General features: G+C 49.8%; 1 protein-coding gene across 1 annotated transcript; it reads right to left on the bottom strand.

Annotated features, from left to right (window-relative positions):
- Positions 1-6066: 6066 nt before the first annotated feature.
- Positions 6067-11642, bottom strand: MSX1 (msh homeobox 1). Its single transcript, XM_066632234.1, has 2 exons — positions 11204-11642; positions 6067-6497 (listed from the first exon to the last, which is right to left on the bottom strand). The coding sequence occupies exons 1-2, from the start codon at positions 11640-11642 to the stop codon at positions 6067-6069; spliced, it is 870 nt and encodes a 289-aa protein (XP_066488331.1).
- Positions 11643-14146: the final 2504 nt, after the last annotated feature.

The following is a 14146-nucleotide window of genomic DNA, read 5'->3' as shown; positions in this document are numbered from 1 at the left end:
AAGCGCTAAGTTTTGCAGGGAGCCACAGTGCACCGCCTTCCCCTCCCCTTCGGAGCTATTCCAGGCTGGAGGAGCAAAACCGGAGTGGGGGGAGCGAAAGAGGCGGGGGAGAGACCGCTGGCACACCGGGCTGAGCTTACCTGCTCAACTTAGCGCTTTGCAGCTGCGGTGAAGCTCCCTGCAAAACCGAGTGCTTTGCACCCCCTAGCTACGCCACTGGGCCAGTGTTGCCTGCCTTGGTTTCCTCGAGGGCAAGCCTGAGCCAGGGCTGCAGGACTCCTCGGGTGTAAGCGAGCCCTTTACTGCGCTGCTCTGGGAAGGGGGGGAGAGAGGGGGGCTCCTGGTGAGCCGGAGAAACCGCTTCTCCAGTTTGAGCGCGGCGGCAACGCTAGCTCAGTGGCGTAGCTAAAGGGGAGCAAAGCACTAGGTTTGGGGGGGGCGCTCCTGGTGAGCCGGAGAAACTGCTTCCCCAGTTGGAGAGCTCCAATTGGCTCCGCTGGTGGGTCTTGTTCAGAGACAGTAGAACGTGGGAACCGCTGCGGGGGCAGCCTGGCTGTGATTAATGGTGGAGGGCGCCAGGCAAGGCTGCCGAAGGGGCAGCGACTGGGGGAGGGCGGGTGGGGAGCAGTGGCGTAACCAGAAGGGGGGCCAAGCACTAAGTTTTTCAGGGAGCCTCACCAGAAAGCGGTGAGGCTTTCTGCAAAATTTAGAGCTTTGCCCCCCCTCTGGCTACCCCACTGGTGAGGAGGCAGACAGGAGGGAAAGCTCCTGGCTGCTGGGGGGGGGGGGTCGGTCCCCGCCTGGCCCGCAGCTACCGCCTGGCTGGAGCCTGCCCGCGCCTGGCAGAGCTGAGAAGCCGCCGTGCTCATTAGAGCAATTACTGGGCTTCCCCGGCTTCGCCTCCTCCGCGCTGGGAAATTCCTGCACATGAAAGAGGCAGCCGCGGAAAGGGAGGCTGGCCGGGAACGGAGCGCCGTCCCCAGCCCGCTTCGGCCGGAGGGGGTGAGCTGCAGCCTCCCAGCCGTCGGAGGCCCGTCCCGAGGACCTCAAGGGGTCTTAAGCACAGTGGGGGGGGGGAGCGACTTTTCAGATCAGACAGTGGCTCCTGCAAAGCCCCCTCCCCAGAGACTTGAGCCACTCTCCCAGTTAAAAAATAAGGGCTCAGCTGGACTGTGAAGCCCGCCAGTCACCCGCACACGGGCTTTTGCATTCCCACGTGCGTCCTGGATACGCGATCGCGGGCAGACACGCAGAAAAAAGGGAGTCCACCCTCAATGGTCGCGTTTGTGGTCTGACAGGACTGGATGGGGGGAAGGCAAGCCCGAGGCTGCCTCTTTGGGTTTATGGAGGCGTTGGGGGGACGACAGGGATCCGACCTCCCCACCCCCGCCCAGTGTTTGGATAGACGAGGGTGCGGACCTCCCGCCCCCCCCCCCCGCGGCTCACCTCTCCCCTTGAAGTCTTTTCCAAGCCCCCCGCCGCCTGTAAGCGAATCCCTTTCATGTCGCCGTCCCTTCCGAGGGGGAGTCTCGGCGAGCTCAGACTTCAGACGGAGCCGGCTGCAAACTGACCCTGGTCCAGAGAGCCGGGCTGCGCTGGGCTGCGAGGCAGGCGCCTGGCGCAGGGGGGGGGCGAGAAAGCACAGCCCCGGGGGCTGAATCCCTCCACCCCCCCCCCCGCTCTTCCCGTCCAGCCCCTGCCGACAGCCAGGCATCTGCCTGGGAATCGCCCCCTCCGCTCCTCGGACGGCTCTACCCTGCCCTGTCCGTCCGAAGATGCAGTGGCGTAGCTAGAGGGGGGCGAAGCACTCGGTTTGACAGGGAGCCTCACCGCGGTGTTCAAGCGGCCCTTTCAGAGCCGTGCTGGGCTGGGGGAGCAATCCAGTGACAAGAAAGGCGGTATATAAATACTGGGGGTGGTAGTATCATCATCATCATCATCATCAATATAATATATTGTATATTATAAGATAATATTTAATAATACAATATAATAATAAATTATAATTAATATTATTATTAATAATAATAATAATAACTTGGTGAAAGTTACAGAAAGCAAAGGGGAGTACAAAAAGCAAGATGATGATGATGATGATGATGATGGGATTTTCACACAGTTAAGTTACTGACTTTAATAATAATAATAATAATAATAATAATAATAATAATAATCCCCCCAACACCCACTTCCAGCCAAATTGTCCCCAGCGTCTTCTGCCTAATTGCAGGCTAGCAAGCCGATCTTCAGCCAAGAGGAAGCCAGTTTGATACCATACGTTCCCCTGAAAACGACTTTCAGACCCAGCTGGGAAGCACACAACAAGTGCAACTACTCCAGGGCAGTGTGGTGGGTGGGGAGGCAGATGGAGGTAGCGCCTCCCCCCTGGAGTCCTTCAAAAAGCTGCCTGAGGTGAGGTGTACAAGCACTCACAACCCATGCACACAGCTGCCTCCTCCGGTGGGGAGGCTCTGCCTCCCCTTGCCTCTGAAGGAGGCTGTGCACATTGGTTGTGAATGCTTGTATGCTATACACAGAGGTGGTGCTTTTTGAAGGACTCCTGTGGGGAGGCTCTGCCTCACCTGTCTCCCCACCCTCCTCACCTCCCTGGACTATTCTGCATGGAACTGATTTCTATGAAAGACATCAATGGCTGCAACCCTGTGCACCCTTACTTGGGTGCAAGTCTCACTGAATTCATTGGGACTTACTTCCAAGTAAACATATGCTGGGGTCAGGTTGCAGGAGTCGACTACAATGAACATAAATCAAAGCAGTGAGACGTGATTGATATACTAGGCCTAGGTCTATTTTCTAACTAGATCCTTCCCCAACCCTCCAATATCATACAAACTAAATAACTTGGGATGGACAGTCCAGACCCAAACACAGTGACTTAGGCTGCAATCCTATGCACACTTTTCTGCGGGTAAGTTCTGCTGGATACAATGGCAATTCCTTCTGAGTAGACGTGCATAGGCTTTGTTCTATTTTAAATTGCAGTTGACCCAGATTCTAGTTTGAGCACAATTTCTAGGAACAGGACTCCCTTTCTCCCAGATGCCTGAAAGATTCCAGTCTCAAGCCCATCAAAGGCTGATCAACTGGGAGCTCCATTCAGGAGGCCACGCTTAGCTCCATTGGAAGACATCTACATCTTTGAATACCAGGCTGCGGCCTTCATTCGAACATAAGAACAGCCCCACTGGATCAGGCCATAGGCCCATCTAGTCCAGCTTCCAGCGGCCCACCAAATGCCCCAGGGAGCACACCTGATAACAAGAGACCTGCATCCTGGTGCCCTCCCTTGCACTGGCATTCTGACATAGCCCATTTCTAAAATCAGGAGGTTGCACATACACATCATGGCTTGTAATCCAGAAACTTGTCCAAACCCCTTTTAAAGGCATCCAGGCCAGATGCCATCACCACATCCTGTGGCAAGGAGTTCCACAGAACAACCACATGCTGAGTAAAGAAATATTTTCTTTTGTCTGTTCTAACCCTCCCAACACTCAATTTTAGTGGATGTCCCCTGGTTCTGGTGTTATGTGGGAGTGTAAAGAGCATCTCCCTATCCACTTTATCCTTCCCATGCTTAATTTTGTATGTCTCAATCATGTCCCCCCTCAGGCGTCTCTTTTCTAGGTTGAAGAGGCCCAAATGCCGTAGCCCTTTCCTCATAAGGAAGGTGCCCCAACCCAGTAATCATCTTAGTCACTCTCTTTTGCACCTTTTCCATTTCCACTATATCCTTTTTGAGATGCAGCGACCAGAACTGGACACAATACTCCAGGTGTGGCCTTACCATAGATTTGTACAACGGCTTTATAATATTAGCTGTTTTGTTCTCAATACCTTTTAGCATAGAATTGGCCTTCTTTACTGCCGCTTTAGTTTACATTATATTTGGAAGCGAGCTCCATTCAATTCAGTAGGATTTCTTCCTAATTCAGCATGCAATGGATTAGGATTGGATTTCATGGACGCTTTCCCAAACCGGTAGTCCCAAACAGCACTAATGGAATTTTGCTTGCACTCCATTTCTAGCTGGTGTATTGTGATGCTTAGAGATGGAGCTGGGGTGGGGGGAGGAACTCTGCTCTCTACAAATCTTAGAGGCTGCAATCCTCTATACCAGCGGACTCCAAACCCTGGCCTGGGGGCCAGATGAGGCCCCGCGCTAGCCTCCGATTCCCTGAGAGCCTCTGGCCCAGCTGACCAAACACAACCAGAGGTGTGCTTGTGGGGAGGGGAAATGGGGGTCCATTTATTTTTTGGGCTGTGTTCGTGCTTGGAGAAGTCCTGGACATTTGAGCCCATTCACTTATTCATTCATCTAAGTTCCTTCTCTAATGTATTTATTTAAATTTTATATTTAATTTTTTTTTCTGGCCCTTGACACAGCGCCAGATATTTGATGTGGCCCTTGGCCAAAAGGTTTAGAGACCCCTGCTCTACACACTTACCCGGGAGTAAGGCCCATTGAACTCAGTCTGGCTTACTTCTGAGCAGACAGGCCTAGGCTTGCACTGGAGGTACAAATCTGCAGGCCCTCTCAGTGTTGGCTCCCCCCTCTGCAATACGGGGCTCAGAAGACTTCAGATCTTCAAGTGCAGTAAGAATCGCAACCAGTTTATACACATGAAGCACTTTGAAAATGCGAAAGTACTATACAAATTTATTATTATTAAATAGTAATAATAGTTCTTATTATTCAGTTCTTTAGCTGGTGTTAATTACTATTCGGGCCCCACCCAGGGGCCTTGGACATTGTAGTAGATTTGCGAATAATGTATGCTGAACCAAGCAGGGTGTTTTTTTGAATAGGAAATTTGTCAGTGTTCAGATGCTTTAAATGTGATTCAAACATTTTTGGGACTGCACCTAATGTGCTAATCACCACTTGGGATGACCACTGCTGGTTTGCACCACAATCTTTGGATTTCAATTTTTAGGAGTTATTATCATTATTAAGTTTTCATGTATTATTAGATCCAAATGTGGAACTGGTCTGACTACTAGAGCTCTCTTCTCCGTCCGTCCCGTCCCCCCGCCATTTTAGCTCCCAACAATTTGAAGTCCAATCACCTGCAGAATTGTAGTGGTAAAATTATAATATTTGGTGTTGGGGTGGGGGAGGGAAGAGAAGGGTTTTGTCAAACTTTAACCTGTTTTGGAAGGGGAGGGGTTGAGCCCAATGGGATACCTATATACTCCTGCTAGATTGAAAGGGATGAGACCCAGGCCAAGCAAGGATACGGGAGTCCCACTGATGTTACTCCTGCTTTCCAAGCTTCTGACTGCAATCCTGAATACATCAATGGGGCCCTTTTAAAGATGAAGCCTTTGATCTTTTTCCCCCAAAAGGAAAGGAATGGCTATCTATTGGTTGGAAGGAAGTTCGATAGAACTTTCTTCCAAGGAAAGGGCACCCTACAAATGGGAGTTTGTCCCGGTCAAAGTCCCACGTAAATCAATTCAGTCAGGGTCGTTGCAGCCAGGTGTTGAACACACGTAGTTCTCAAACATTCTAGGTGCCCCCCCCCAATGTTTCCAACTAAACCCTAAACTCAGAAGATTCAAAGGCATATATTTGGCCTGCTAGGAAGGTAGAATCCAAGCATCTCAACCCAAGGTCATTTAAAATTAATTTATTTATCAAATATAGCTATTAATATAAACGATAATAAATTTTCAACTGTACAGTATATTACACAGTCTGCAGAGCCCCTTCCTCTCAGGGTGTGGTGGAGGAGGGACTGGTGGCAAAGCGCCACGGGTGGGTGTTGTAGCCTTGGGCCCTTGGGGAGCGTCCACACAGTCTGGCTGCCGTGAGGGGGGGGAGTCAAAGCCTTTGAGGTGCACTGATGGTCCTTTGAGGACAGATGTGTCCTGGGTGAGCCATGAGCACCAACCAGCCCTCCTTCCTGCACATCTTTCCGCCTGGGCTGGAGGACCAGTAAGGCCTATTCCTCCTCCAGGATGGCCAGCAAGGAGATCCATCCACCTGGCAGGCAGGGATCCCCACCTGGAGAGTCTCCACCCAGTCTGTGGGGGGGTGCTCTAGGTGAGGTGGTACATGCTGTAGCCCACATGGGCAGCGTAGAGTCCCACTGGGGCCACAGGGAGGCCAGCGCGCTGGAAAGGGCCTGAGGAGGCATACAGAGAGGCACCGGCCACAGCTGGGCCGCCCAGTGGGAAGGAGAGGCCAAAGGCAGCGGGTGGCAGCATGGGTTTGGCTGCCATCTTGAGTTTCTCCAGCTCAGCCTCCTGCAGGCGCTTGGCCTTGGCACGCCGGTTCTGGAACCAGATCTTGACCTGTGTCTCGGTAAGGCTGAGCGAGCTGGAGAACTCAGCCCGCTCTGCGATGGAGAGGTACTGCTTCTGTCGAAACTTCCTCTCCAGTGCCAGCAGCTGGGCAGTGGTGAAGGGTGTCCGGGGCTTGCGGTTGGTCTTGTGCTTCCGGAGGGTGCAGGCCGGTGGGCTGGCGCGCCCTGCGGAGACAAGAGATGATGCCCATTAAGCGGGGGCCAAACACAGACAGGGCAGAGAAAAGATCTCACCCACCCCACCACTGCCACCCCTCAGGCCCCGAGGAGAAAAAGGGGGGAGCCTCTTTTGTGCCCAAGTCCCAGATCAAACGTTTTTCACTCATACTCTTCAGACTACCAGAGACCAAGGGGTTTGGCTTTAAATCAACAGGGACTAGAACCACATCATTCTTATTTATACTTTTAGTTTCCACTGAATTGGAATTATAACCCCCCACTAATTATTTAGAGTAGCATTCAGAGTACAACCCAAATGTTTTGGCTAAACCAGATCATGGGGGCAATAAAGTGCTCTCTCTACTCCCTACGGACTGCACACACCGAGACACTGGAGTAAATCCCATTGAAATCAATGGGACTGACTTCTGCCCAAACAAGTTAAAACATGGGCTGTAAAAGGGACCCTTGCCTGAGCATATGATCCATAGGCTGCAATCCTATGCACACTTTACTGGGAGTAAGTGCCATTGAACACAATGGGGCTTACCTCTGAGTTGGCACATGTAGGATTGCATAATCAGTTAAAGCACGGTAAGATGGTGAAATTGCACTTTAGCCCTACTGAAGCTCACAGGCCAAACTGGTTTTAAATTCTAAATTTCCTAAAATTACAGGAGCCGATTATATGAGCCACAAGGCAAATTCTGGGGGGATTTAGTCAATTGATTTTGAAAGCACCTCGCTGACTGTTGTAACAGCAGGGTCTCAAAATCACAGCAGGGTACATTCTGGCATTCAAACCAATTTCAAACAAGAAAAGACTGTGTTCCATTTCGTGTGGGCGACAGGTAAAATCCTAAACACGGGGCCTAGGGCCAATAGATAGAGGTGCTGGCTTCTGGGGAGTAAGTTAGGATTACAGCCCAAGTCACACTGAACACAATGAGTTGAGTAAAATAAATAACACCATTTTCAAACACCCCTACCAGTAGATTCAGGTGCTGGGTAACCAGATTGTTTATTTAAATCCAAGCATTTTCCCTTTTCACTAGATTCTCGATCCCTGCCAAGGGTTTTGCCAACAGCTCAAATCAGTGTCTTGGATGGCAGCCTTAGGGCAGCCCAGTCCAGCAAAGCTGGGCTATACCGCATTGCAACTGCCTCGCAAAGGTAGTTCCCATCCCATTGAGACAGCAGTGGGCAAGTCCCACTGCAAGGCCAGATTCTCCAAGAAGTTGGATTTTTAGTATAAAAAAAATAAAGTTGTATCTGGGGTAGGAGAAGCAGTTAAGTAGAAGGGAGAAAGGGCAGGGTGGTGATGGAGGAAGGAAAGTGTATTATACCCAATAAACAAACTAAAAAAAAGATCCCAAGGGCAGGCCTTGTCACTCACATCCCGTTTATTATACTCTTGGGGACAGAATGTGCATGTCATTCATTATGAATTCCTAAAGAGCCGTTTCTCCTTCCATTTGTAGCCTTTTAGAAAGGGACTCTCTCCGCTACTCCTACCCAGGCCTAGTTGAGGAGAAGTAGGTTTTCGACTGGAGACACCCCACTCCTAGGCCTATTTGAAAGCTGACAAATTCTGTTGGCACTTAACAACCTAGAAAGGGGAATTAAAATCACAGCCTAAAATCAGGTCCAAATCAAGCCCTTCCACTTGCTCTAATTAAATATATAGAGCAAATGGTTGGATGTCGTTTTTAGGTAGTTCGGTGTACAGAAAGGAGACTCTTGGTGCAATTCCATGCATGTTTACTTGGAAATAAGTCTAAAGGTGTTCAATGATGCTTACTCCTTAGTATGTGGTATTTTGGACTGTGGCACAGGCAAGTGATGGACAATCCTAAATTAATTTAGCACAATTCCCGAGAACCTCTGCTATGTAAACTCCAATGCAACAAATAAGAGTTCCACATACGTCGCCTCTCACATGACTTTTGTACTAATTCTCCCTGTGGATTGTGTTTTGAAGACCGGACCGTAGAAATCAAAATCTTATAAATTCTCTATCCCTCCCAAATTTCAGAGTTGCTTCAAAGGGTTCTTTCAATTCTATTCCCTAGCTAAATTTGAAGTATTAGAGAGCAGAAACTCATAAGAAAGGAAATCGAGTAAGATTTGTCAACAGGAAACACGGATCAAATTCCCTCTCCTCTCTCCCCCCCCCATTTCCTTTGCAATAATTTGGACAGCTACTTTCAAAAAAGACTTCTTAGTTACTCAGAAATGGCTCCTGATAAAATTTTGTTTTAAAAGAACTAGCCATTAACTAGGGGAAGGAGGGCTGGCTTGAACTGCTTATATAAATTCCAAAAAACTTATTTGCATCTCTTTATAGAAAGGCAACTTCTAATTAATCCAGTCTGCTCCAGGCCTGTCATGCTGGATAATCGGGTGGATTTCTCCCCTTTTTACCTTTTAAATGTCTTGTTAAGAAATCAACCAGAGATCAATTCTCAAGGTGAAAGAACTGAACTTTAAAAGTGCGCAACAGGTTCAAATAAAAGAGCTAATGTGTTTGACCCCAATCCACCATTACTACAAATGTGGTAGGCAGCTCCTTCATGTTCGTGCCAATGAAACATGTTTCCCATATGTAGATATGTCTAGGATTTGACTAATTTATTTTATGTTAATTTGGAGATCTTATTTAAAGAATACTTTCGAAGCTGTAAAAAAATGTCCTGTTTCAATCCACAGGAGAGTGGCTTAATGAAGCATTGCTTCAATCAAAATGGAAAGTTCCGGCTCTTTCTTCTCTTGCACAAGGGAGATCCAGAATGTGTTTAACCCCAAGTACTTTAACTGAAAATCAAATACTGCATCTTAACCCGGTTTTGGTTGTTCCAGGGATATTGTACAAAGCTGAGGTTTTGTCCCTTCTTGCTTCCACGCAAGATTTTATCATCCCGATTAAATCCCGTTCTGGGTCCAGGAACTTAACTTCAAGTTGTTCAGGATAAGGGTTTGCAGAGCAGATAAGGGACTTGGCTTGCAAGTAACTAAAGGAATAATATATTACAAGGTAGAACTAAGCAGACAGGCCTCCTCTGTAAATAATAGGCTTCGCTGCTGAGATTTTAATTAAAAAATCTAGTACTCTGCCCTTCTACTTTAGGGAGACTTGTTGGCACACCAAAAGCTAATGACAGCGATTGGGAGTGAAGCAGCTTTGAACCTTAAAATTAAGCTCTCCCCCACCCCTGAAAAAGAAACAGGAAGCCATTTACCCCCAAAGCAATGCAACTGGCGATTAATCCAGTTCAACTGAAACAAGGTCACTTTAATTATAATTAAAAGAATCCAACACGAGAAAAATCTTACACAAGACCAGCAAATGTGACCAGCAAATATATTTCAGCTGAAGCTTTTATGACCTTTCTTCAGATGCATCACCAGGAAGAAAGCTGACAGTGAACAATCTGTTTTCATTCTGAATAATCGGAATCATTTTTTTAAGTGTCAGAGACTCTCATTTTTGCGGTCACAGACAAAAAATGTTTGGAAACGAGAATCAAGGAGACATTGGCTTATCACCTTGGCTTATCACCTGGGATGCCTTCGCTTCACTGGACTGGGTTGACAGGCCCGGAGTGGCAACTGGTGGGAACAGGCCAAAAATGCTTGGGTAGGGGCTTCTGCTGCCTGACAAAGCGGTTCCTTGGATAGTCTAGATTTCAAAGGGTACCAGGAAGGGAGACGATGGCTTGGGAGCAAAATATTAGTCACAGAAGCAACAGATCTGCACACAAATCCCTTCCTCAACTCATTTGGAGCAGGGCCGCTGGAGGCTGAAAGTGGTTTGCAGCCTGTAATTCGCTTTAAGCCGATGGGCATCCGATCCTAAAATATATTTACTTGTTAGGAAACCCCATTGAAGACAATCGGGCCATGCCTTAAAACTGGATCATGCCTTGAAGAAAATAATTTGCTTGGCATCCAATCGTAAAATATATTTACTCGTAAGGAAGCCCCATTGAAGCCAATGGACTGCAGGCACTTCCAGTGTGATGGCTTTCTCAGTCTTAGGCCTTGTGACCTCATTACAAAGAGTAAACATTGCTAAACATTTGACTTGGAAGTCTGTCTTGTTGAACCCCGAATGTTTAGCAAGGTGGGGGTTGCCATCCAGGGTGACCAAATGTCATAACTGCAAAAGAGGACCGGGCACCCCAAAAATGTAGGGCATCCAAGAAACCTGTAGAACGTGACAAAATGAAAGCTAAAAACACTCATAAACTTATTTAACTGGTTAATTTAAACACTATATTATTATTAAATTTAAAACGGTATTACCTATCATTTCATGCCTATAATGTATGAATTACAAGAAGGGCCTGCGGTTCCTGCTCACAGGGAAAAGGAGGACATTTAAGTTCTTTTCCAGGACGTGAAGCTAAAAAAGAGGACGTGCCCTGGAAAAAGAGTACACGGGGCACCCGGTGCCAACCCAATGGGGAAAAGCAATCCAAGTAAATACATTTGGAGTGTGCCTGCCCTGGTTGTGTCCGCAGAATTGAACGGTGCGTGTGTGTTTCCTGGCAATTCAGTTCCACGATCTCCTGCCAACAGGTTTACTCGAAAGTAAGAAGAGTCAAGACAGCCCAAGGCGGCTTGGGGATCCAAGCACTTGCAAATGAGCAGGGGGAAAGGACTACCTTCTTCTCCAAGTCGCCCCCCTCCTCCTGGGGCTTCCCACTTACTTGGGGGTGGCGGGGAGAAGCGGGCGCTCTGCACCCAGGGCGTCCGGTCGGGCTTCTCGGGGCTGCTTTCGGCTTTGACCAGCGCCTCCTCGGGCAGCTTGACTAGTCCCCCGACGGCGAAGTGGCTGGCCAGGGCCAGGGGGGAGGCCGGCCTGTCCGCGCCGGTCCGCTGGGGGGCCGAGGGCCCTGCGAGATCGGCCAGGCTGTCCCTGCCTCCTGCTCCGGCGGGCTTCCTGCGGTCAGCCATGAGCGCCTCGACGCTGAAGGGCAGCAGAGCCGGAGCGGCCCTGGGCTTGCGCTGCTCGCCGTCCTCCTCGGCGCCCATCGCCTCTCCGGCGCTCGCAGCCGCCCCCGGGCCAGCCTGGCTGCAGGCCGGCGAGGGCGCCCCCTCGGCTCTGGCCCGGCCCTGGACGGAAGTCATGGCCAGCCCCGGGGCCATGCAGCTCCCGCGGCTCCAGCACCCCCGAGCCTGAGCCTCCTGCCGGCGATCGGGCTCATGGGGCTGCGCGCCGTCGGACCCGCTCCGCTCCGCTGCTGCCTGCGCGCACCGCCCCGCGCTCCCTTCCCAGGCTCGCTCCCCCGCCCGACCGCTCATAAAGCCGGGCAGGCTCCTCCGACGGCCAATGGGCGCGCAGAGGGGAGGTGCGCTCCTCTGCCATTGGGCAAGGCGCGCGGCAGGGCCCGGGCAGCGGGGGGAGCGCCAGCGCTCGGGCGGACGGGACGCGCCGCTGGGAAGCTTGGCCGGGCGCGGTGGCGTAGCTGGGGGGCTGAGCAGTCAGTCCTGCAGGCGCCTGAGCGCTCCCGACAAGCGGCCCTGCCTCCCCTGGACTGGAGACTGCCCAGCCAGTGGCGTAGCTAGAGGGGCGGCTCACCGCAATGGCTACAATCCTATCCACACTTTCCTGGGAGTAAGCACCATTGACGATAATGGGACTTACTTCTGGGTTGACGTGCATAGGACTGGGTTCTAAGTTTTGTAGGGAGCCTCACCACAGCGTGCAAGCAGCCCCTCCTCTTCAGAGTCATTCCGGATGGGGGGAGCAAAACAGAGGCGAAGGCAGGGAGGCAGGGAGAACGAATGCCCCCGTTTTGCTCCCCCCCCCCATGGCTGTGAAGGGGAGGCGGAGGGGGCTGCTTGCACAGCACGTTCAGGTGCCTGCCAAACTTAGTGCTTTGCACCCCCTCTGACTATGCCACTGGCTGGGCGCTCTCCAGTCCAGGAACGTGCCATGTGTGGGGAGGCAGGGGAGGCAGAGCCTCCCCACTGGAGCCCTTCAAAAAGCACAGCTGCCCTGTGAGGCACGCAAGAACTCAGCCTCGCGTGGGTTGTGAGTGCTTGTACACCTCACACAGCAGCAGCGCTTTTCGGACTGCCTGGGGAGGCTCTGCCTCTCCTGCCTCCCCACCTATGGCACGTCCCTGCTCTAGTCAATGCTGCTGACTCCTATTCACACCCCCCCCTCCTTGCATTCTATTCACCTCGGGGTTTTTTGTTTGTTTTGCTTTGATTTGGGAGGCCCGCCCCTCCTCGCTGCGATGGAGTTGCCGGCAGCGCGCCTGAGATCTGCCTGGGCCATTTTTTTCAGGAACTTTCTGTTTGGCAGCAGACGGTGGTCGCTTGCGGATTTTTATTTTTTAGACCTACATCCAATGGAGTTAAAATATACAGCTTATTTCTCAAGAAACTTTTTGTGCTTTAAAAAAAAAATCACAAAAAAGCTTTGAAAAAAGTCACAAAACGTTTACAGTTTTACAGCTCTCTCTCTCTCTCTCTCTCTCTCTCTCTCTCTCTCTCTCTCATGTGTGTGTGTGAGAGAAAGAGAGACTAATTAAATACTAATTTTTTCCCATTTAAATGAATGGACATTAAAGTTACTGAAATCGGATAGTAACTTGAAACAGGGAGGGGTATAATTTTTATTTTATTTTACACCCTTCTCTCTCTCTCTCTCTCTCTCTCTCTCTCTCTCACACACACACACACACACACACACACACACACACACTCATATGAGAGAGAGAGAGAGAGAGAGAGAGGTAGGTGTAAAATAAAAACCAATAAAAATTAAGCCATGTTTCATGACATGATCCAATTTCAGTAACTTTAATGTCCATTCATTTCAATGGGAAAAATTCAGTATTTAATTAGTCTCTCTCTCGCTCTCAGTTACACACACACACACACACACACACACACACGATACAGAGAGAGAGAGAGAGTGCGCTGTAAAATAAAAACCAATAAAAATTAAACCCCTCCCTGTTTCAAGGCATGATCCGATTTCAGTATCTTTAATGTCCATTCATTTCAATGGGAAAATTTTTTAGTATTTAATTTTCGTCTTGAAAGAGTTCCATGTTGGCCCGATCCTCAAATGCATTGACACGGAAGTATACAGAGCTCAATGGGATTTACAGCCCAATCCTATGCACGCCTATTCAGAAGTAAGTCCCATAGTGTTCAGTGGTTTACTCCTAGGAAAGAGTGTATAGGATTGCCAGCTGAGGCCTAGGATTTCAGCCTTCTTGCTGAATGTGTTTGTGAAAAGAGAGATATTTAAATGAGGCAAACTTTGTTGTTGTTGTTGTTTAAAGCACAGAAAGCCCCATTCACCACCGGCTGAATAAGATCCATATGCGATTCTTTACAACCTTAACCGGTTTAGAAACCGATCTTGATAAATCTTAAACCGGTTTAAAAGTGAATTCAAGCCACCTCCTTAACGGGCTTGGGGACGGAGCTGCCAACGGTCCTGGGTGTGTGGATCGCTCGTCGTCCTATGAATCAAAGCGGCCTCTCTGGGTTTCCAAAGAGGGCTTAAAAAATAAAATCAAGCCACGGCTACAACCAAAATGGAAATGGACCAAGCCGGAGATGGACACCGTCGTTTCTACCTCCAGCCTGCGTGTTTCTGCCCTGATAACGCCGACAATGCTGGGAAG

The sequence above is a fragment of the Tiliqua scincoides genome, chromosome 6 (assembly GCF_035046505.1).
Source record: "Tiliqua scincoides isolate rTilSci1 chromosome 6, rTilSci1.hap2, whole genome shotgun sequence".
Classification (NCBI taxonomy): domain Eukaryota; kingdom Metazoa; phylum Chordata; class Lepidosauria; order Squamata; family Scincidae; genus Tiliqua; species Tiliqua scincoides.
Note: the sequence above shows the minus strand (reverse complement) of the source record. Positions and strands in the feature narration are given on the sequence as shown.

Coding starts and splice junctions, on each gene's coding strand:
- MSX1 (XM_066632234.1), bottom strand. CDS start 11,642: ATGGCCCCGGGGCTGGCCATGACTTCCGTCCAGGGCCGGGCCAGAGCC. Junction 6,498..11,203: donor CTTCTCCCCGCCACCCCCAA/GTAAGTGGGAAG, acceptor TTGTCTCCGCAG/GGCGCGCCAGCCCACCGGCC.